This window comes from Phoxinus phoxinus (assembly GCF_949152265.1).
Source record: "Phoxinus phoxinus genome assembly, chromosome: 3".
Taxonomy (NCBI): domain Eukaryota; kingdom Metazoa; phylum Chordata; class Actinopteri; order Cypriniformes; family Leuciscidae; genus Phoxinus; species Phoxinus phoxinus.
Genome location: NC_136878.1, coordinates 26,835,268 through 26,857,820, shown reverse-complemented (window position 1 = coordinate 26,857,820; position 22,553 = coordinate 26,835,268). Strand labels below are relative to the sequence as shown.

General features: G+C 39.4%; 2 protein-coding genes across 4 annotated transcripts in view; both read left to right on the top strand.

Annotated features, from left to right (window-relative positions):
- Positions 1-4,824: 4,824 nt before the first annotated feature.
- Positions 4,825-5,865, top strand: cxcl11.4 (chemokine (C-X-C motif) ligand 11, duplicate 4). Its single transcript, XM_079607707.1, has 4 exons — positions 4,825-4,943; positions 5,077-5,203; positions 5,310-5,399; positions 5,564-5,865. The coding sequence occupies exons 1-4, from the start codon at positions 4,886-4,888 to the stop codon at positions 5,583-5,585; spliced, it is 297 nt and encodes a 98-aa protein (XP_079463833.1). The 5' UTR covers positions 4,825-4,885; the 3' UTR covers positions 5,586-5,865.
- Positions 5,866-9,416: 3,551 nt separating this feature from the next.
- LOC306995863 (flotillin-2a) overlaps positions 9,417-22,553 on the top strand; it is a 35,440-nt gene continuing 22,303 nt past the window's right edge. For 2 of the 3 annotated variants that reach the window (XM_079607814.1, XM_079607815.1), the window contains exons 1-2: positions 10,111-10,398; positions 20,522-20,603. In XM_079607814.1, coding sequence (XP_079463940.1) covers positions 10,350-10,398; positions 20,522-20,603 — 131 coding nt within the window. In that variant the 5' untranslated portion in view covers positions 10,111-10,349. Of the gene's footprint in view, positions 9,439-10,110; positions 10,399-20,521; positions 20,604-22,553 lie in introns of those variants that run through there. The other variant, XM_079607816.1, reaches the window with a different exon arrangement.

The window sequence follows — 22,553 nt, the reverse complement described above, 5'->3', positions numbered from 1 at the left end:
AAAAACACCTTAGAACCCAGAGGGTTAAAACAAGCTTATAAGTAAAATAACCTTTAAAATAAGCTGACAAATTAATAAGTTATTGATCCTACAAATGTTAATTTAAATTGAGTGACTTCTTAAAAACTTTACGTTTCTCCACATAAAACACTTTTACAAAATATGTTAGCTTAATAGGTCTGTCATGTGAATTTGTGGTGAACTTTTTGTGGGGAAGTTTTGGTTATCCATGCCAAATTATATTCAAGCGTATTTCAGATAATGAAACAGTTGAATGCACTCCACACTTTTAAGCCCGTCTAAATCGTTCCAATGGCGGTACACTCTTAAAAATAAAGGTTCTTAAACGGTTCTTTGTTGGGGTATATGGTTCCATGAAGAACCTTTAACATCCAAGGACCCTTTCCATTGCACAAAAGGTTCTTTGTAGCGCTAAAAGGTTATTTCGATTATAAAAGGGTTCTTCACCATCAATCACCATCAAAACGATTACAGCATATATTTTAAAAATAGGTTCTTCATGGAACCTTTCAGTGAAAAGTTCTTTGAGGAACCAATAAAGGTTCTTCTATGGCATCGCTGTGAAACCTCCTTTTTGGTTCTTCCTGGCACCTTTATTTTTAAGAGTGTATCCGATAGAACGGGTAAAGGTCTCTGCACGTTACCGTCTTTCCGCGTGGCAAAGTAATTTAATTCCATTTAAGCTTTTATCTGACTCCATTTTATAAAGACCTCAAATTTAGGTTAGATTGCCAATTGGTCAATTGTATAATAGTTTAGCAATACATTTGATTGCTCTATTTAACTCTTTACTTTATATTTTACTTGTTCATTAGGAAGCTATGTTGCTCAGAGAGTCTCGCACCGGCCGTTTACGCGGATCTCACGATCACACACTCGCCAGTCTGATAGGTAACCACAGGTTATGGCTAAAGCAGTTCAACAATGCCGCATACACGCTTGCTATTGTTAAAAAGTACCCACGTAGCCCCCTACAGTCGCCCATATAACAACTTAGTTAAAGTCTGAACAATTACCAGAGGTTATGACAGTAAGATAATGCTTCTTTAACGCTTGCTATTGTAACGTACGGAATGAGGCGGTCGGATCCATGTGCAGCACTTTATTTAAACTTACACACAAGCAGACAAACTCAAGCAGACAGTTCAACAAAGGGCAATCCGGTAACTCGTGGTCAAAACAGGCTTAGGTCGAGGCAGGCAGCACAGGTTCATAAACAGTCCAGAAAACAGACAAGGGTCAAGAGTCCAGGGAAACACGGAATACTAACACAAGGAATAATGCTCAGAGATGTACGCTTACTAACAAGTTGTAACAAGACCTCGCACAGGACAGAGGGATAACTCAGGCTAAATAAGGAACTCAATCACTCATAATCAAACACAACTGAACATAATTAAACATAATGAGTCCATGGTGGAAAATAACACAGGAAGAGAGTGCCCTCCAGTGGCTCATGCGGGCACTCCAGCCGCTGATTGTCACATAACCCCCCCTCTAAGGAGCGGCTTCCAGACGCTCCTAAGAGCTCCGGGGGGAGGTCAACGGGGGATGGGATGGAGGGCCAGGCCCGTGCAGGGGAACGGGACCAGGACACAGCCAAGGCGGGCCTGGGCCGTGGAGCGTGGGCGACCAGGGCGGAGCACACTCAGAAGGGAGCCAGGGTGGAGCACACTTGACACAGGACCAGGGCAGAGCAGACACAGATGGGGACCTGGGCGGAGCAGACACAGATGGGAGCACAGGGCTGGACAGGACCAATGACATAAGCTCAGGCAGTCGTACAAAGGTCCATGTAGGCGCCGCCTCCATGGCCCTCACAGGGTACCTACGGCCCCCCCCAAAAAAAATACTTGGGGAAATCTAAGGCTAAGACCTCCAGGCTGGGAACCGCCACTGGAAAAGGCTCCCGAAGCTTGAGAGGCGCAGGTAAGGCGAGGCGCAGAGGCGGGGCCGGCAGGGCGAGGCGCAGAGGCGGGGCCGGCAGAGCGAGGCGCAGAGGTGCACTCTGAAGTGCACTGGATGCACTTGACTCACTGGATGCACTTGACTCACTGGATGCACTTGACTCACTGGATGCACTTGACTCACTGGATGCACTTGACTCACTGGATGCACTTGACTCACTGGATGCACTTGACTCACTGGATGCACTTGACTCATTAGACTCATTAGACTCATTAGACTCATTTGACTCATTTGACTCTTTCGAGTCGGCTGGCACGCGCTCAAACTCCGGTTTGGCTGGCGAAACCTCCGCTGTCTCTGGATTAGCAAACTCAACAGGACCAGTGTGGAATCCGGGCTCGAGGGATCCAACACGATGAGTGGGTTTGGCAGAAACGGTATACTTGAAAGCCCCTCTGACGGTTATCAAGGGAGGATCAAACAGAGAGTGTACCATACGGTGGTCGCCAGTACATTGCACTTAGAGGTACATCTGAGAAGCAGCATTCTACTAGCCTAGAAATCTAGATGCACCCTATCGGCAGCAAATTGTATTTTGCAGCCAGGGTAGTCTAGCAACTCTTTCAAACTGGAAAAACCAAACTCTAGTCATGCCAATCACATCGTGTATAGAGTCGGCGGGCAGGCTTAACATAATGACGACAGAGTTGCGACGGTTCCCTACTTGAAAACAAAGAATGGCTGCTGCTGGCGAACAGCCTTTCGAATCGGCTTTGGCTGCGACTCTGGAGGACTTAAGTTGAACTGGAGTTAAGTTTTTCTTTGAGAATAGAACAAAGAACGGCACTTTAGTCATTCTTAAAAAGGGAAGATCTGTTCAAAGTTTTGCCAACCGGATATGGCAAAAGATTAATATATCAACTAGCTCCGCTGTTGCTTGGTTGGTCCACTGGTTGGTTGTAGCGCTATCCTATTACGTGCAGAGGGAATTTGAAATACAACCGTTTATCCCGCCCCTCGGATTGAGCCGTGCCAATTGAGAGTTCCCAGACCCAACATCTTGATGTGGGTCTGGCTTGCCAGGCTAGCATTCTACTGGCAATCCTGAAAACTTCTTGGCCCTGATGAAACTACTTGCAAACCATGATAAGATGAGAAGCACATGGAATGCCTAAAGCTCAGAAATGCCATCTACCTCTCGCCCCAAACCCAAAATCAGATGGCCTTGATGCTGTTACAGACAGAGGACTAAATCTGGATTCAAACTCCAAGATGACATGGTCTAGGAAAAGTATAGCCATGATGCAACAATAGTAGTCCTTCACAGTTTCAGCAGGTACACATTCTCTGTGTGTCTGCCTTCCAGCAGCCCGTGGTTGACTGGTAGGCTGCACATTGATCTGAGCAGCCATCCTGATTGCTTGCTCGTACTGTGGATCTGGTTGAAGTCATACTCAATTGTCTTACGTAGCTCCTTGTAGACATTCTTGACCTCATGCTAAATGCCTCCACGATGTCAATGGAGGTTTCACTCTGAAAAAGGCTGGGTTGTTTCAACCCAGATTTGGGTCAAAATGGGGTTTGTCCATATTTTACCAGAAATTTTGGTTGAAACAACCATGCCTTTTTTTATTATATGCTGTAATTTCGTTAGTAAATCGCACATTTAGAAAGCCAATTCGGCTGTGTTATAGTTTTTCTGACAGCTAGATGGTGCCAGAGCATTACTATTAAAAAAAACATATTAAAACTTATTAAAAATGTATTTAGCTGTCAACAGAAATTTGGTTTTAATTTTACTGCCAATTTAACAGGTTTCCCTTGACATATTTATATAAATTTTTCATAACTTGCAGTTTGTTTCCTTGATGTTTTAATTCCATTAGGGTGAATTCAGGTTGATGATCGGCACTGAGGAAAACAAAGCAGCACTATACGTTATAAAATGACGTTAAAGGACAAGTTCGGTATTTTACACTTAAAGCCCTGTTTACAGATCGTATCTGATGAAATAGAACTGTTAAGATTAAATTTTGGACACATGCTCCTGTCCCGAGAATTTTCTTCCCCCCCTCCCCTATTCTAATCAAGTAGGCCTACTCTATGTGTGCTTCAGTACGTTAGTTAACGCAAAATTAGTGCACTTCTTTAAAGAATGACAAAACGTTAAAAAAAACAATGATTTAAAATGAATAAAAAAACTTTTGGTCCCACTTTATATTAAGTGGCCCTAATACCTGTGAACTTACATGGTAACTACATGTGTACATAGTATGTAACTACAGTGTAAGTACACATTGGTACATAGTATCTACAACTGTATTATTAGTGTAACTACACGTATGTAACAACCCACGTAATGGTATGTGTAAGTACAAATGTGTAACAGGACATTGTTACTTACACTGTAGTTACATACTATGTACACATGTAGTTACCATGTAAGTCCACAGGTATTAAGGCCACTTAATATAAAGTGGGACCAAACTTTTTATTTGACATTATTGCAAAGTGTGTTAAACAATCATAATTTTGATACTCTTTTTGTAAGGATCATTTTTACTTAAGTAAACTACAGTACTAGTCAGAAACCCGTTTGACCGTGTGATTAATTTGTGATTCATTCAGCTGTCCTCTGCTGAGCACATCAATTATTCTCATCAAAGCAAACAAATCTTATGGCCTAATGTTTTTCATTGCATTAATTATAGTCTAATATTGACACAAGAACTGATCTAATTCCTTCCTCATTCTGGGAAAGGTCAACTCTATCAGATTTGATGAGAGAAAGTGTTTCTAAGAAATCAGACCTGTTCAGAGGCTGGACTATATAGAAACAAAAACTGAATCATTCTCAGGGGGAAACCCCTTTTAAAAGCCTATAAACACAGCAGCTGAACTCAATCATCCATAACTTCATTAGCCATTTGGGAGGTGAAGACAGAAGATTAGTACTATGAAAACCTTTACAGCTATGGTTGTCCTAGGCTGTCTGCTTGCTGTAGAGGTGAAAAGTGAGTTTTATCTCTGAACTTTGCAGATTTACGAAATTCTAATATTTCAGTTTTTCATATTTTGCATTTATATTGTGAAACTATCTTTGTATGGCATGATTGTTTATGGTATGCATTGCTTTTTCTCTTTCAGGTCAGGCTAGAGCTCCAAAGGGCAGGTGTTTTTGTGCTGACAAAGGTATAAACATGGTTTCTCCAAAACTGATTGAGAAGGTTGAAATCATACCACCAAGTCCCTCTTGCAAAAACCAGGAGATTGTGTAAGTATATCAATATTTACAAATCCACATCTCTCAATATTGTGCACCTCTGTTTAAATATGTTGACTGACGTAATCATGCAGCAAATTTTCTTGTGTTTTTGCAGTGTTACTCTGAAAAATGGTACAAAGCAGAAATGCTTAAATCCAGAATCTAAATTCACTCAAAAATACATCATGAAGGCTCTTAAAAAGAGGTTAGCATAACCGTTTAATACTTTTTCAATATCATATTTTGTGTGATATTTTCCACGAGACACAAACATTTCAAATTTGCAGAGTGAGAAATACAGTAAGAAATACTTTTCATTTTTAAATAAGCGGAGAAGACTCACTTTTGACTGTTTCTGATTATTTTCAGGAGCCTGCAGAAGGAAGTTTGAAATATGAATCCAGATGAGTTATTGCTAAGTGAAGTACACATGATGTTAACACCAAGCAGCAACCAACAACCTTATATCAAAAGTTGAACCAAAAATGTTTCGATTACTTTTTTTAGAATTCTTAATGCAGTTTAATGTTAATCTTTGTTTAGCTGATAAACGTTATAAATCACTGTTGTAAATTGTAAAATAGTAATGCAAAACATGATTACATCTTCTATGACATTTAGTATTTTTATGATCATTCTAATATGTGAAATAAACAATACAATCAAACAAGCATTAAAGGGGTGGTTGAGTATGATTTAATTTTTCTAACTTTAGTTAGTGTGAAATGTTGCTGTTTGAGCATAAACAACATCTGCAAAGTTACAACACTCAGTTCAAAGTAAAGGAAGATATTTGCTTTTAAAGAAAAGGACTACAACCAACTATATAGTTAACTCCACATCAGCAACATAAATTCATCAACTAACCATTCATAGACGTCCTGATGCATTCTACATGTTGTCATTTCTTCTTTAGTCTCAGCAATTCGTAACAAATCCTAAACTGACGGCATATATGAAGTATTAATTACATGAATCAGATTACATAACATAACATAGACTGAAACTGCTCACCAGGAGTTGTGTTTGAACGTATCAGCGAAGCATAGGCTACTCCAGTGTGATGCGCTTTTCAGCGTCCTGGGCTTTGGCAAGATTTCCAAATGCCACATTTTTAAATCTTGGGTCCTGCAGTGTAGCCAGTGCCAAGCAGGGTTCCAGACTGCGACCATTTTTTGACAATGTGTGAGTTAGAATTTGACGTGGTCGCATTTGTGCGAGTGCATGGCCATGCACGCAGTTAAAATTTGCGTGTGCGCAACAGAACTCCGTTTTATCCGTAACTGCTGCAGTCCTTAACTTTTTGTGTTCAAAATTAACAGAATTTATATAATGAAGGAGTACATCATGAATCCATTTTCCAAACCGTGTTTTTGTCTTATCCTGAAATGAATCACTACGATACAGGGCCGTATTAAGACAGTGTGGTGCCCCTGGCAATTATATTAAATATAATGTGTTTTTTTAATAGAATAACAACTTTATTTAATGATATAAGTAACAATATAATAAATATGTAATATACTGCTAGTAGCCTAACGTTAAACATATTTAGCAAAATACTATGGCTCTTTTTTCTAGCCAACTAACGTGCTATAGCCTAAATCATGGTCATTAAATGGCTTTCCTGGGGTAAATGTTATGTGACATAATTGTTCTCCAGCTGTTTTATGGACCTCTTTATGCAGTTGAAAAACACTGATTGATCGATATTATATACATTATATAAATTTCGGTAAGTAGTTCAGATGTTTTGTTCTGCAAGTTCTCAGACAGGCTCTGCAAAATGCAAATACCCACACTTGCGGTCTTTGCCACTGTCAATGGTCTTTGCACTTGACCATTTGCATGATGTATTTATTTATTACATAAATCACTAGGGAGGTCTGCGCTCACGCAATCTGAACAGAATAGCGAGGCAGATTTTCTCTGGGCCCAGGAAAAGTTCCTGTCACTCAGGGCAGTGTACATTCCAGGGCATCTGAATGTTGGAGTGGATTTACTGTCCAGACAGAAATTACAGATGGGGAATGGAATTCCACCCAGAAGTAGTGAAAAAGATCTGGACCAGATTTTATGAAGCGGAGGTGGACCTCTTCGCTCCTCTATCAGACAGCGCAATGTCCCTTCTACTTCTCTCTGGATGTGATGGTGCACACATGGCCCAAAATGCGCCTGTATGCGTTTCCTCCGTGTATGAGTAAGCCAACAAGGATCTTGCCTCTTATTGATAGGTCGACATAGGTCTGTTGGCCGAACAGAGTATGGTTCTCGGAGATAATATCTTTCCTCGACGGCTCGCCATGGGCGATTCCGGAGAGGGGGACCTTCTTCTCAGGCGGAGGGCACGATATTCCATCCCAACCGGTGGAACCCTGATGGGTACCAACTGAGGGACACTGGGCTTTTGCCTGCCGTTATTGAGACCATTCTAAGTGCTAGGGCCTCCTCCACTAGAAAGAGTTATGCCACCAAATGGGGGGTTTTTTGAAAGGTGGTGTGTTGTGCATAATGCAGATCCGGTCAACTGCCAGATTGCTTCAGTTCTGGATTTCCTGCTAGAAAACCTATCAACAGGCACATGCCCCACCACTCTCAAGGTTTATGTGGCCGCTCTTTCGGCTTGCCTTGCCTAGTTGACGGGGTGCCACTCGGGAGACATCATTTGCTCGCTCTCTTCATTTGTGGGGCCAGACGACTGAGGCCTCCCGTAAGAACCAAGATCCCTTCATGGGACTTAGCTATATTCCTCAAGGGTCTGGTTGAGACCCCCTTTGAACCTCTAGAGTCAGCGTCTGACAAACATCTGACCCTAAAGATGGGTTTTCTTATAGTTATAACCTCTCTAAAAAAGAATCCTGGAGATGCAGGCTCTGTCAATATCACCACCCTGCTTAGACTTTGCCCCAGGAATGGTGAAAGTGATTTTGCATCCTCATCCTGATTACCTAAGGTACCTTTCTCGGCTGTACATCCGGTCACTCTTGAGGCCTTCTGCCCTCTGCCTTTCACAACGCCGGAGCAGGAGAGATCTCACAGACTGTGTCCAGTCCGTGCTCTTCAGACCTACGTCCACCGCACCGGCCAGTGGTGTAAGTCAGAGCAACTGTTTGTTTGTTATGGGGGCAGCAACAGGGGTGCTGACGCCACCAAACAGACCATGTCACATTGGGTCAGGGATGCTATTGCACTTGCCTATGAATTTTTTTAATAAATAAAAAAATCCAATTTATTTTAAAAGAACTATTCAAAGTAGTAAAATCCACAACATTCAAACCAACCTGTCCCTGATCATATGGATTGCATAATATATTTTTCTTTAAATAATGGGGTTTGTTTTTCCAAACAAAATCAAATAACAACAAAGAAGTGTCATTTAAAATTGCTCACAGAATATATGAAAGACGCATTAGAGCGTTTTCATCTGGATATTGATTACAATTGTTCTTTTTGTAATTGTAAAAGAGAGTATATTGTGCACTTGTTTTTTGAATGTCCATGTTCATCAATATTTTGGTATGAGATGTCTCAATTTCTAGGTGTTAAAATTAACTGCAACCTCGTCTTAAATTTGCCATCTGTCTTACTTCATACAAATGAATATGAATTTTCAAGAAAAATATATGTTATCGATTTGTTTTTGTTAGGAAAATTGCATATTCATCAAACTAAATGGAGTAACTCAAAACCCAAGTTTGCTCATTTTAAAGCAGCCTTTAAAATGTAGTCTGTAAAGTTTTTTTAAAAAATCGAAAAGCCCAAATTAATAAATGCTAAATTAATTTAACATGTTTATGATGCCCTTTATTTTTAAGTCTCTTTTTTGTTGTTGTTGTTGTTGTTGTTGTTGTTTCAAGTTATACTTACCAAATGTGTAAAAGAAATGTGTCAAGAACTTGATATTGAATTCTGTCATTTTGATTAAAAAATAATAATAAGGTGGATAAGTGTGTCCCATCGAGTAGCTAATCAAAAGTTCTACACTTGCAGTCTTTACGCCCACTTGAACACTTGGGCCAAATAGAGGGAATACGTCATGCAAATGGTCATGTGCAAAGACCGCAAGTGTGGGTATTTGAGAATACCCATAATGCACTGTGAGAGTCGCGCGCTGAATGATGAATGCATTTCCGCGTCTCGCCAGGAGATGGCGCCGCAGCTCAATCAATCATCCATTCATTTTCCAACCCGCGCTGGTCCTGCGCATAGACAGTATAAAAGAGGTCCTGCGTAATATCATACAGGTATAACTTCCTTTTCCAATTGATTATTAAATTGTTTAATTTACGTTTATACATGCTAGTTTCCATGACAAAGTTCGGGATAAATCATTTTATTACTAGTACTGGAGCTGCCAGTTTGCTATGTTTATATTAATTATTAAACAGCAAGCATAAACTAAATAAGTTACGCGCCAGCCCTTACGGCGCACTCAGTGTCCAAATTCACTCACTCGTTTTCACCCCTTCAAGTGGACTATATAGTGGAGTAATGTAGGGATAGTGAATGATGGTGTAGGGGGCGATTTTGAACAAACAGCATCTATGAGCATAACGCCAAAAAACTTAAGCTGTATTCAGGTCAGATACGAACATGTAACCGATTTCATATTTTGATTTGCTATGTGGTGTAATTTCTGTCCAGCAATTTCTTGTAAAATAACCTTTGAAAGCCAACCTTGATAAAAAAATCGAACCGACGTCCAAAAAAATACAGGACAAATTTGACACCAAAGTTGCCTCTCTCGTCTCTCTGACCTGGGTCTGTCAGGTGCTGAGGACAAATGTTGTTAGCCTAAACTTTGAATTTTAGAATTTATAATCAATATTTCATAGCCCTTTAAATAGTACAGATTATTGGACGTTCTTGCATAAAATGTTTCTGTGGAGTTTAGGCTAATTTAAAAATGTTATGGCGCCCTCTACCGGAAGGTGGAGGAATAACCCAGATTTATTGTGTATAGCACAGTCGTCATATATCTAAAAGGGCGGTGACTACTGGTGCATGCAGGCAGAAATCTTGAATATGATATACACAAGACTACACTGAGTGCCTTCATATCTGACTGTTTTTATCGCGCTCTTCCGCCATCCTCGAAAAAAAGAAGCAATTTTACATTCTGAAAAGCTTTTTAAAGGCGACGGGCAGGAACAATATGGGGAATTGCCACACGGTAGGACCAAACGAAGCCTTGGTGGTATCAGGTAACATAGCCTATCAATTGTCTTCTGTTTTTCTCAAAGCAATCCCCTACATTTTCTTATAATCTGACTGTATTGTATTCATCCGTTTGGTGATCGTGTAACTTATGGTATTCGACACTGCAACAGTAATTAACGCTTATTTTCTCCAACGTTTTTGTCGAGTAGTGTGTAACGTTAACGTTATTCGTGTTTGCCTGTTGAATTGTAGTTTGTGTTGCATGATAAATGACAATCCATCACAGTCTCGACGTGTTGTGTGTCTCACTCGTGCTCCATTCTATTTGATTTCGACGTGCTTGCGCAATGATCACGTTGTTTTCTTGAAGTCCTCTTGGTCTTAAATATCGATTTATTGTACTTTTCACTTTTGATGTTATATAGTGTGTAAAAAAAATATGATTAATCATAATAAAAGTAGTTGGTTCATTCGTTTGAAATTATCTGCAAACTACAGTTTTCTCTTACTGTACACTTACCTGAAGAGTAATTTCCTCTTTTCCTTAACTTGCCTAAACATTAGCCTATGTCCGCATTGGTCATGTTTATGAAATAAAGTCACATGACAGAGACTTCAGTTGTGCAATGATTCTAGCAACAGCTGAGGATTGCACACTAATAGCTGATGACCAGCAGGGAATCTGCTGGAATAGTTTCCAGTCTGGGAGCAGACCTACTATGAACATAGATTAGTGAGGAATTTCCTCACATATCTAAAGGTTACATTTCCCCACTGTATATATCACATGCTAAACGCTACATCACGATCCCAGATTGACTTAAACTTTAAGCAACATGTTCTGGTTCCTATAACATTGACAGCTGAATGTAATAGACCCTAGATTATCTCCCTGAACCACTGGTGACCTGTTATGATTGAGCAAATGATAACTATATTTGCACAGATGATTGGCCTAAATATTTTTCTCTTTAAAAAAATCCACTGGGATGATGCAACGGCAGCTACAACAACGGCGCCAGTGCTCTCAACACACACCAGCTATAGGTAGAGAGAGAGAGACAAATCAGCCAATTTAAAGCATGGGGATTACTGAGTGACTGATTTGAAAGCTAAAGGCAGGTCTATTATTTTGCATTTAGCAAAAGATCGCTGCCATTATAATCACTGAAGCTGTCCATTTCATCACGAGTTAGCCTACACAAAGCTGCGAAAACTCCTGTTATAATCAATGAAGCTCTCTCCAAACACAGCCCTGACGTCTAGGCTAAAACAAGAGTAACCCCAAAGTGCAGTCTGGACGATGGGGCGGGGCGACACGTGTCGCTCCGCCTACCAAAAATTTCATTGGTTTATAATACAGCAATCTTATTGGAGTAGACACTTGAGGCATGAGCATGCGCATTCCTTTATGTACGAGTTTATGAATGATCTTCTATCTACGCAGTTTCGCGCAGTTTGGCCGTAGGCTACTACGTTGTCGCATGGCGATTTCAGTAATGATCAATTAAATAATGTTTTTATTAACTTAATACGACTTAATAAGTTAAATTAAGTTACTGTACAACAAACAATAACAATCCCTTCAAGGCAGACCGCCGTGTGCTGCTAAATATGGGGAACGAATTCTTCATTCGTGGCCACGATACCTAGGTCTATATCAAGTGAAGTAAAAAAAAAATGTGTATAGCGCTCAATTCACATCGTTTTATAGCAGCTTTACAAACAGTAATATAGGCCTAAGCATTCATATTGAGCCGTTTTAGAGCTGGGCGATATAAATAAATATGTTGCTGATATAAATCATACGATGTTTTAGATTTAGCTAAATTAAATTTATTAATTTACCCAGCAGATAAGTCAATGGCACTTTAAGTGAGCAATGATCATGACTGCATTAAATTACTAGCATTGCAAGGAGAGATCGCCTATTAAGCTGATATTCTGATAATATTTTCCGAATGTCATGCAGTGCTGCGACATTTTACATCATTAATTTATGCTTCTTCATTTTTCCATTATAAATAAACTCGGGGTTTTACACTACATAATGATAATTCACTGTTTTTCAGTAAGACACAGTTCCGAAAGTGACAAATAATAGGCTACCAAATAATACAAGCCCTGGCCATTGTTTTTTTTTGTGTGTGTGCGTGTTTTGTTTTTTTGCACAATGGGGATTTAAAAACCTGCAGTGCTGAAAAGTGGAATAAAAATAATACTAAAACAGATATTATTATGTCGATCTATAGCAAATATGATTATTTATGTGCTCAATTTAAGTAAGTAGGTATATAAATAAGTAGCTATTTGAAGTAGGCTGTTAGGCTATAGGCCTATATGCACAGATTTACAGCGGTGATTTTTTAAAATAGTTAGGCTACAGATATAGCCTATGCCAGTGTTAATATTTGAAACTATTTTTAACAGGTAAACAACAAGGAAATATGTGTTTGCCATTAAACATTTTATTTGCACTTTGTGCCAAAAAATGCAAGCATTGGAGAACAAATCTCGTTAAAAAATCAACAAAAAACGCTCGTGCTAAAAAATCAGAGCACTAAAATCAGCTGCTTGCGTTCGGGTTTGTCCGATGTCTTTCCTTTAATACAGCGATTTATCATAATTTGCGTAAAATCCAGAGTTTGAGCTGATCCACCGACCGACCTGGTGGAAATATGAAATGGTGCTGTCGGTGCTGTCACCAAGCGTTCGTTTTTAAACAATAACTTTGTCTATTCTGTGTCTTAACAATAAAACATTATCCAATAGATCTTAACTAAAATTACCATGGTAAACCGATAATATACGATTAGAGTTAGCATTTAATATTTCTTTAATATGGACAAATCATTCACAAAAATAGTACATAAAGAATGCGCATGCTCAGGCTTGAATCAGGCCAATAAGATTGCTGTATAATAAGCCAATTAAATTGGGGGTGGGCGGAGCGACACGTGTAACCCTGCCCCAAAGTGTCGCCCCGCCCCATCGTCCAGACTGCACTCTGGGGTATTACTAAAACAAGGTCAAATTTGGGCTGTTTGTGAAAATGTAATAGACGTCTAACAATAGCCCAAGAATAGACTAGTCGTCAATTAGCCTATGTCAAATAAATGAACCTAATTTGAACCTAACCAAACACCTAATCACAGTTGACTTTGCTTACATGATAGAATATCATACATCTCGCAAGTTATTTTGGTAAAAACGTCATGTAGCCTAACCAAATTCAAGGTTATTTTGGCTAGAGGTGGGTTACTCATAGCCGAACTGTATCGGGTGACGGTCTATAGTTAACCTAGTCCTAGGCGGTAAATGACGGCAATTGCTTGCTGGGTCCTTATTACGAAAATCGTGTCACACAGACAGTGTACGGACATGGCGGCCAAAGTAGGGATGGGCACGAGTACTCGGGTATTCGAGTACTCGAATGTGACTGACGATCGATCATGAAAACGATATTTGTCTATTTTTCTGATTTTGGCATTTTGGGCGGTACGTGAGGTCTGATTGGTTAGCGTTAGACAGCATGCCTTCCAGACTGGCAAAATAAAATGAAACTGGATTTGAAAGGCAGTGATGCCTGGAATCACTTTATGAAATACAGTTAGTGCGAGATGTACAACGGCAATCTATCATATACAGTACATAGCATTATAATGAGAACACGATTGTAATAGATTAGAATCAATGTTGTAAATACTTTGTGCTTTAGTTGCCCGTATCAGCGCGCTGTTAAGGGAATCCTTACACACCAGACTAGCACAGTCTTTTGTGCAGATTTCAGTTGTAAGATTTTCTTTTATCTAGTCTATCTGATTAATCTCATATAGGATGTGTTTGGTTGAGCATATTAACCAGCTAGCAAAGCGCTACAGTACGACCGGTGTTCATTCACTCTTCAGTTTCAGCTCAAATGCAATGCCCAACATTGACTATGGGTTATTTGAGACGGCCATATTCTTTTTTAGATAGGCTACTTCTTTTTCAAAATCATTGATGATACAATGCAGCAGTGCTATTTTTTTCTCATATTTTTTAACAGTAGAATAGGTGTTTCTCCTTATGGTTTCGAAAACGTGCAGTGATGACTGTAACTAAGGCTGTGCACGATTAATCGCAATTTACATGTAATCTTGTCAGCTTGTCATTGATGTACGGCTCTGTTAACGTTCCATCTGAAAGCATTGTGAGTGAAAAAGCAACACGCGTCAAACATCTTTCCAAACATGAGAAGCATTTATGGCCCTCTTGTCCAACAAAAGACAACATTTAATAACATGCTGTTACTCCAAACTCACTTCATAACAGTTGAGCATTCTTCTGTGAGATGATGCAAATAGGGATTTCCTGGAATGATGCACATTATCGTACTTCTGCACGGGGCATATTTGGCATGTCCGTGTCTGATCAGCCGTGCTGTACTGAGAAGCTGCACATAAAATAATCGCAGCCTTTGCCAAATGGCATGCGGTTTTATTGCGATTAATCGTGCAGCCCTAACTGTAATCACTTTGATCATAAACAATAATGTCAAGTCAAAATGTATTTCTATAGCACATTTAAAAACAACAGAGTTGCACCAAAGTCCTGTACAATAAAACATTGAGTATATAAAAAGAAAGCATAAAAAGAAACCATGCAGCATACAAAATATAAACTCATTAAACAAAAAAACTAAATAACTTTTAACTAATCTAAACTAATCTAAGCTAATCAAAAGCCAGAGAGAACAAATAAGATTAAAGAGCCGATTTAAAACTGGCTAATGATGGAGCAGACCTCACATTTAAGGGCAGACTATTCCAAAGTGCTGCAGAAGAGTATAGGCTCAACCAGCCTAAGTTTTACAGCAAAAACGTGGGTCAGTTAAAGTGTTAGTTCACCCACAAATGAAAATTCTGTCAGTAACTACTCGCCCTCATGTTGTTCCAACCCCGTAAGACTTTCATTCATCTTCGGAACACAAATTAACATATTTTTGATTCTTCTGTGAGATGACAGTTTGATTTTGAATCTGAGAGCAATCTTACTCCTCCATAGGCTTCTATTGTAATAGGCCCAGAAAGTTATTAAAGACATGGGTAAAATAGTCCAAGTGACTACAGTGGCTCAACCATAAGTTTATCAAGCGACGAGAATACTTTTTGTGCGCAAAAAAAGCTGAAATAACGACTTTATTCAACTATTCATTTTCTTCTGTCTGTGTGGGTCTCTGAGTGAGTTCACCTAGTGTAACCTAATTCTAGATTGTACGTCAGAACATAGGCTCACTATTAGCGTCGGCCAATAGTGAGCCTACGGTCTGACGTACAACCCATACGCACTGTGCTGTTACTCACTCAGAGGCCCACACAGAAGAAAATGAGTAGTTGAATACAGTTGGGTTTTTTGTGTGTTTTTTTGCAAACTAAAAGTATTCTCGCAAACTTATGGTTGAACCACTGTAGTTTAACAATGTCTTTCAGGGTTTTTCCTGCATAGAGAATTATGAGGCGGCCGCCTCCGTTAAATTTCGTGCTGGCTCTGGCTCTCGACAAATCTCGGACAGACAGTCATATGCTCAGATACACTTTTTCCACCGTGATGGTTCTGTTGCAGTTTCCCGGCCTGTGTCCATTCTCAAACCGTATAGTTTGCCGATAGTGATTCGCGGGTCGGGCAGGCCAAGTAATAAAAACATAACGTTACAATTAATCGAGGAGGGTGGATGACAGATAAATCATTATAATGTGTTGAGTTTAATAAAGACACGGATCTCTCATCACGGTAAAAAGCAATGAACGTGCGCCACTCTTTTACTTTCGTTTTCAACAAAGTAATAACAATAACGCTTGTCACGTGTGTGTTTTTTTAAGGGACAAGTTAAAGAGAATTGTATTTGCCCAACCGGACAAATGCCCTGATTAAAACCATTTTCAATATCAAAAAAATTCTATAAAAAATAATTAGGGAATCACCAAAAACGCGATGGATGATTCTGTTTTGATTTTATTTAATGTAAATGGCGATTGATAGCTAGTTGATAATTATACTGACGTTAACAAAGTTGCACTGTTTCAATTTGAAATGAAAGATGGAGCATACATTTAATAAAATTAGGGGGGGGGGATGCCCTTTATAAAGTTAAAAAACGTCTGATAAGAGTGTTTTCCAACAGTGATGTAATGAAACATTGACAATTTAAGTTTGAAGGGAGCCTCTGTTTAGGCAGAGGTACCGAGATCCACCCACAAAATACTGTGGGAAACACTGTTGGCTATATGATGGTCTACGAAAAATACAAATGAAATACATGATCAGGATTTTACCACCTCTGCCTCGTTTTGAGCCAGGAAAAACCCTGTCTTTTTTAATAACTTTCTGGGCCAGCAAGTTTCAATTACAATAAAAGCCTATGGAGGAGTGAGACAGCTCTCAGATTTAATCAAAAATATCTTAATTTGTGTTCCGAAGATGAACAAAAGTCTTAAGGGGTTGGAACAACATGACAACATGAGTACTAATTACTGACAGAATTTTCGTTTTTGGGTGAACTAACCCTTTAAGAGAAGCTTATTACCAGCTCTATGTTTTCTTTGGGGAGAGTAAGGAATCAGAAGGTCAAATATGTATTTTTGTGCTCTCTTTTTTGTGCTGGTAAGAAGTCTCGCTGCAGCATTTTGGACAATTTGCAGACCAGAGATCGCAGTTTGAGGCAGGTCACAGTATAGGGAATTACAGTAGTCCAGACTTGATGTTATGAGAGCGTGGATTATGGTCTCCAAATCTTTCAGAGGTAGAAACCCTTTACCAATGTACTGATTTGTTTGTCAAAATTTAGTGACAAATCAAATGTAACCCCTAGATTCCTTACATGAGGTTGAACACTGGCGGCAATAGAATTTAAGTTAAAAAGAGATGAAGACCTGGATGGGCCTAAAATCTAAATTTTGCTTTCATTTAATTGCTAAAAATGATTAGCCATCCAACATTTGCAGAGCACATCTAAATGATAAAAACTGTCCGCTTTTAGCTGGTAGATAAAACTGTGTATCGTCAGCATAGCAATGGTAGGAAATCTTATATTTCTTAAAAATGCCACCCAATGTTATCTTATAAAGTGAAATGAGAAGAGGGCCTAGAATGGACCCTTGGGGCACACCGCATACACCACAGTGGAACTGACAAAGAAAACTTCCCAATGCTCACTGAGAAGGTTCTGTATTTGAGGGAAGAGCCCAACCACTGCAAGGCGAATCCCCGAATACCCACCACTTTTTCCAACCAATGTAACAAGATACTATGATCGATTGAATCGAAAGCAGCGCTTAAATCCAACAAGACAAGCACCGTGTGCGAACCGGTATCGAGAACTTGCAACAGGTCATTGCTGACCTTACTGTGCGTTCACACCGCACGCGGCGAGAGCGTCAAAGTGGCCGGAAGCCATTCATTTTCAATGAGAGCCGGCGGCGAGCTCCGGCGAGAGCAGCGCGGCGCGTCTTGGACGGCGAGAGCGGCGAGAAGAGTTGAAATCAAGTCAACTTTATGGTAATAAGCTATGACGCGGTTCGGCGGCAACCAGCGGCAACCAATCGGAATGTAGAAGTCCTCCGCCTGAGGGGATACCAGAGAACACAATCCTGTAAACTTAGGTTCCGACCACATTAGTTCCTAAGCAAAATGGAGGAAAAGTTAATCATTTCTGTTGCGGGTTTCCCGTTATTGTACGACGTGTCCCTGTTTACATACAGGGACATTAATAAAAAGAACGACGAATGTAAAAGGTGTCTGAAATTGTTGGTGTTTTGTTACTTTCACATTTAAAATATTTTAATAGGTTAATTTATACCCTACGTGTGGCCAGAATGCACAAAATAGGATACTGATTTATGTTCAGTTCTTATTTGCTTTGCGGCTCCTTTAAATAAAGTTTTAAAAAAATCACGCATTCTAAAATATACGTCAGAGCGTCAGAGAGTCCCCGAATCTCACAGCGTCGATGGCAGGGCGGCGAGAGCGAATTTTGCCGCTCTCGCCGGCGGCGGTGTGAACGTACAGTTACTGTGCATTGATTTAAAACCGGACTGAAAAGTATCCGAAATATTGGACATACTGATATAGGAATTCAACTGACAGTACACAACTCTCTCTAAGGGCTTTGAAATAAAAGCCAGTTTGGAGATAGTTCTAAAATTGCTGAGGATAGATGTGTCAAGATGAGGTTTCTTTAGCAGAGGGTTTACTCAAGTACTCGTTTTTTGAGACCTATCAATGATCGAAATAAGAAATTGACAAAAATGCCCATCCCTAAAGTATACTTTGGGATTAACAGTGCATTCGCGGAGAAGAGTGTTTTCAATTCCAATGGAAGTTGAGCTTCACGCTCACTCTGTACATTCTGGGGTTGACAGTGGATCGGAGAAAGTGTTGGGCAGCTCGGCCACTCTCAGCGGCTTCTCCGGTACGCTGTCAATGCCACAATTCACAGCACGAACTAGAAGCTCAACTTCCAGAGGAATTTATTTTAAACGCTCGCTTCGTGCCAGTGGACATTCACTGACACACAAACACTCACTGGAGCTTTTTAAAACAGCCGGCTATCAATGGGTAATTTGTGAAAATGTTGATTATGTATGTGTATTACGTATTCAGTCTATAGGCGCATAGGTTTTGTGACATCGCCAACTACTGGCCTTGCATGCATAACAGCGTTTTTTTGTCGTTTTTGCAGAGGCCTTAAAAATAATTTTGACAACGTTGTCGTCTATATGTAAAAAAAGCTTCTGTTTTTAGTACATTGTTTTTGCCCAAATGTACCCTTAGAGTAAGTTGCCCAACACTAGGCACTTTTCCATTTTCGGGCCAGTGAGAGGCCAAAATCGGGGCCAATAGCCTTGGACCTCGAACCGCGAGGCCAAAATCAAGCTGCTTTTCCACTGTTGGGCCAGTAGCCCCACAGCGCTACCCTAAAACCCACCCTTAACATGCCTTCATAGAACAATGTCACACAACCTCACCATTTCACCAGCTGACAGAAAACTAGCTAGATCGCAAAGTGAGCATAACATAGGAAATGAGTGTTGACCCTTTCCTCAGATAAACTCCGCCTTTGTTAATGACCACTCCTCAAGCCCCAGTTGGCCCACTGTCACGATGAGGCTCGATCAAGTGACAGTTGATGCTCGCTTTTGGCCTGACAGTGGAGACACAACTACGGTTTAGTAGACATAGTTTGTTTGCAAAATCACAACATGAGCATTGCATTAAAAATGTAAAGTCAAATCGCATATGCCAAAAGTCATAGTTCATTGATTCACCCAATGAACTAGTCACATCCTATTAACAAGATAGTATTTCTGTGTTCATATAGACAGTTCATATTCAACAGTTTGAGGTCAGTAAGACCAGTAAGATCATTTTTTTTAATGATCTTATGCTCACCATGGCTGCATGTATTTTATGAAAAGTACAGTAAAACAGTAATATTGGGAAATATTATTTCTATTTTTTTTAATCTATTTAAAAATGTTCTTTATTCCTGTGATGCAAAGCTGAATTTTCAGCATCATTACATTTTCAGAAATCTTTCTAATGTGCTGATCAAGAAACATTTCTTATTATTATCAATGTTGTTTGCTAATTTATGCTTAATATTTTCATGGAAACCGTGATAATTTTAACCATAACCATTTTAAATAATCTTTCTTTTGGTACATCCTTGTTGATATGCAGCATCCATGCACTGGTGCACAAAATGTTTTGTTTGGAACAGCTAGTCTTGTTGATTATTGACTTGATTTCTGTAAACATTTACCCAGCATAGTGGTTTACTGTAACTGTGAGTTGGGGCTTTCCAGTGATATTCATCTTGAGTGGTTTTAATGATGAAGTTGTTGTTCAGTTTGTAAACCAGTTTAGTGAGGCTTGTATGGGATTTATAACATTTGTTGGTGGTGAAAGTGGTGATTGACTGACAGCTTGTGAAATGGGCTGAGTTATTTCGATTTTTAGAATATGGTTTGATTTTAATACAATTTGAAATGAAATTGAAAACGTTCATGTTAGATTGCCATGCTAGAATGTTACAAATGACTACAATATCAAACACATGTGCGTTTGAAAGTGGGATAAATGCGGAATGTGCATTTGTACTAAATATGCCTGTGTTTATTTTCTCAGGTGGCTGCTGTGGCTCTGATAACAAGAAATATACAGTGGGCGGCTGGGCCTGGGCATGGTGGCTGATCACGGACATACAGAAGTAAGAATGTCCATTCATCACATTCACTCCTTCTTTTTTGTGTGTTTATCCGCTCACAATATGAACAATCATTCAACCGCTGACTGAATGGCACTATTCTCCATTTATGTACCTTTCTGTTCCTCTTGAGTGAGAATTAGGACCATTATAGAGACATGTCACAGCATGCTCACATTTCTCTGGCTAGATTATTATAAACTCTTGTGAATATAATATCTCCACTGTAAAGAAACTCAGGAGTAGTGTTGTCACGGTACCAACATTTCTGTATTCGGTACCGATACCTGTGAAAATCCACGGTTCTCGGTACCAATTTCGGTACCAAAGCTAATTTAGATTAAATTTGCATATTAAAGTGTATATCCATTTGTTAGATAACATTAGATAAAATGACCAAACTGAAACAATAGTTATATACACTGAAGCAATTATTCTCCTTGGGGTAATTTAAAAATGTAGCCTACTAATACATTTTTAAAATCAAAAGTAGTATCTGTTCATGAACAATCAAGTGTTTGTAAATAACATTCACAAACATACATTAATGTTGTAAAAATATATTGTTCTCTCAATGTGTTGATGTTAGATAACGTAAGGCATTAAGTAATGTTAATGAATGGTATCTTATTGTAGCGTTACCAACTAAACAGGAGATAGATTTCCACATTTAACACTGTCAAATTAATGAATACTGTATAAATCATTGATAGTAACTAAAATAACTAGTTTCCTTGCCAGAAAGGAAATATCGTAGCAGGTGTTACAGCTGTTCTCACACTGCATTGTAAAACTACCAGTCTGTGATGTGCAAGTCCTGTTAACTAGGCTGTTGAGCACTCTTCCTTTTAAATGTGTGTTCAGTGATATAGTCATCAACCTAGGCAGCTAACAAACATTATACACAAACATCAGATCTCAAACCCCCTCCGTTTACATGGAGTCACTTCATTAAGGCCTCAGTATCCAGGGCCAGTGTTTGGAAAAATAAACAGAGTTAACAAAACTAGAGTGTAGAGTGAAGTTCTGCTTCTATGGTTACGAATAGATAATCATTAGTGGTGCTGCCTCTGCTGACATAGTACTGTAGTCATCTTTACGAAATATGTAGAACAGGGGGCGTATTCACAAAGAATTTTATCTTACCACTAGGAGTACTCCTAAATCGCACTAAAAGATTTTAGCAAGGAGTTTTCTCTTAAAAGTTATTCACAACGCCTTTCAGACCTACTCTTAGTAAGGGAAAATGACATCTCCTAAACTAAGAGTGAGTCTTCGTTGCTATGGATGACGTCTAGAGATGCACCGATGTGAATATTGTGGCCGACAATACAAATCAATCAAAACCCAGAGCCAATCAGAACAGCGTGTGGATGGGCTCTCGCGTCAAGTGCACAGCACCAGAGAGTAATCTTGACGGCAATCGCAAGAAAATGGACAAGTAGCTAACGTTACATAATCAAATTCACAAATATTACACCATTTAAACAGTATTCAAATACATAGGCTACTGAGTTACTTAATCTTTCTCAAATAATAATTTTTTTTTCTTCAGTTTGAACGTTCTTGTTTCCATTTGTTTAATTTCAAGATCTGAGGTGAGTTATCCATTGTTGCTTTTACAGCTACAAAGCTGGGAGCACTAAATGATATTAAAAGTCACATTACACGCTTTTAACATTAAATAAAGTACATTAACAGTGCCTGAGATTATCATTGCCACACGTTGTGTTTGTTGTTCCAGTGCGACGTTGCAGAATAGAAACAGTTTCTAAAATAGAATCGTCGCGTGTCGCCGTCGCGGCTGGTTAGGACATAAACTCTGATTAACATGGAAAAGATGCCTTTTATCGTGTGTCGCGGCGTCGTGTGTAGTTAGGACACGGTGTAATGACTAGTTTGCGCGCCCACAATGAAGTGCGCGCCCCTACCCACAAACACGGGTTCACTTCA

Excerpts from the sequence above, each read along its gene's own strand:
- cxcl11.4 (XM_079607707.1), top strand. The coding sequence starts at position 4,886 with ATGAAAACCTTTACAGCTATGGTTGTCCTAGGCTGTCTGCTTGCTGTA. Across the intron at positions 4,944-5,076 it reads GCTTGCTGTAGAGGTGAAAA|GTCAGGCTAGAGCTCCAAAG; the intron begins GTGAGTTTTATC and ends TTTCTCTTTCAG. Across the intron at positions 5,204-5,309 it reads TGCAAAAACCAGGAGATTGT|TGTTACTCTGAAAAATGGTA; the intron begins GTAAGTATATCA and ends GTGTTTTTGCAG.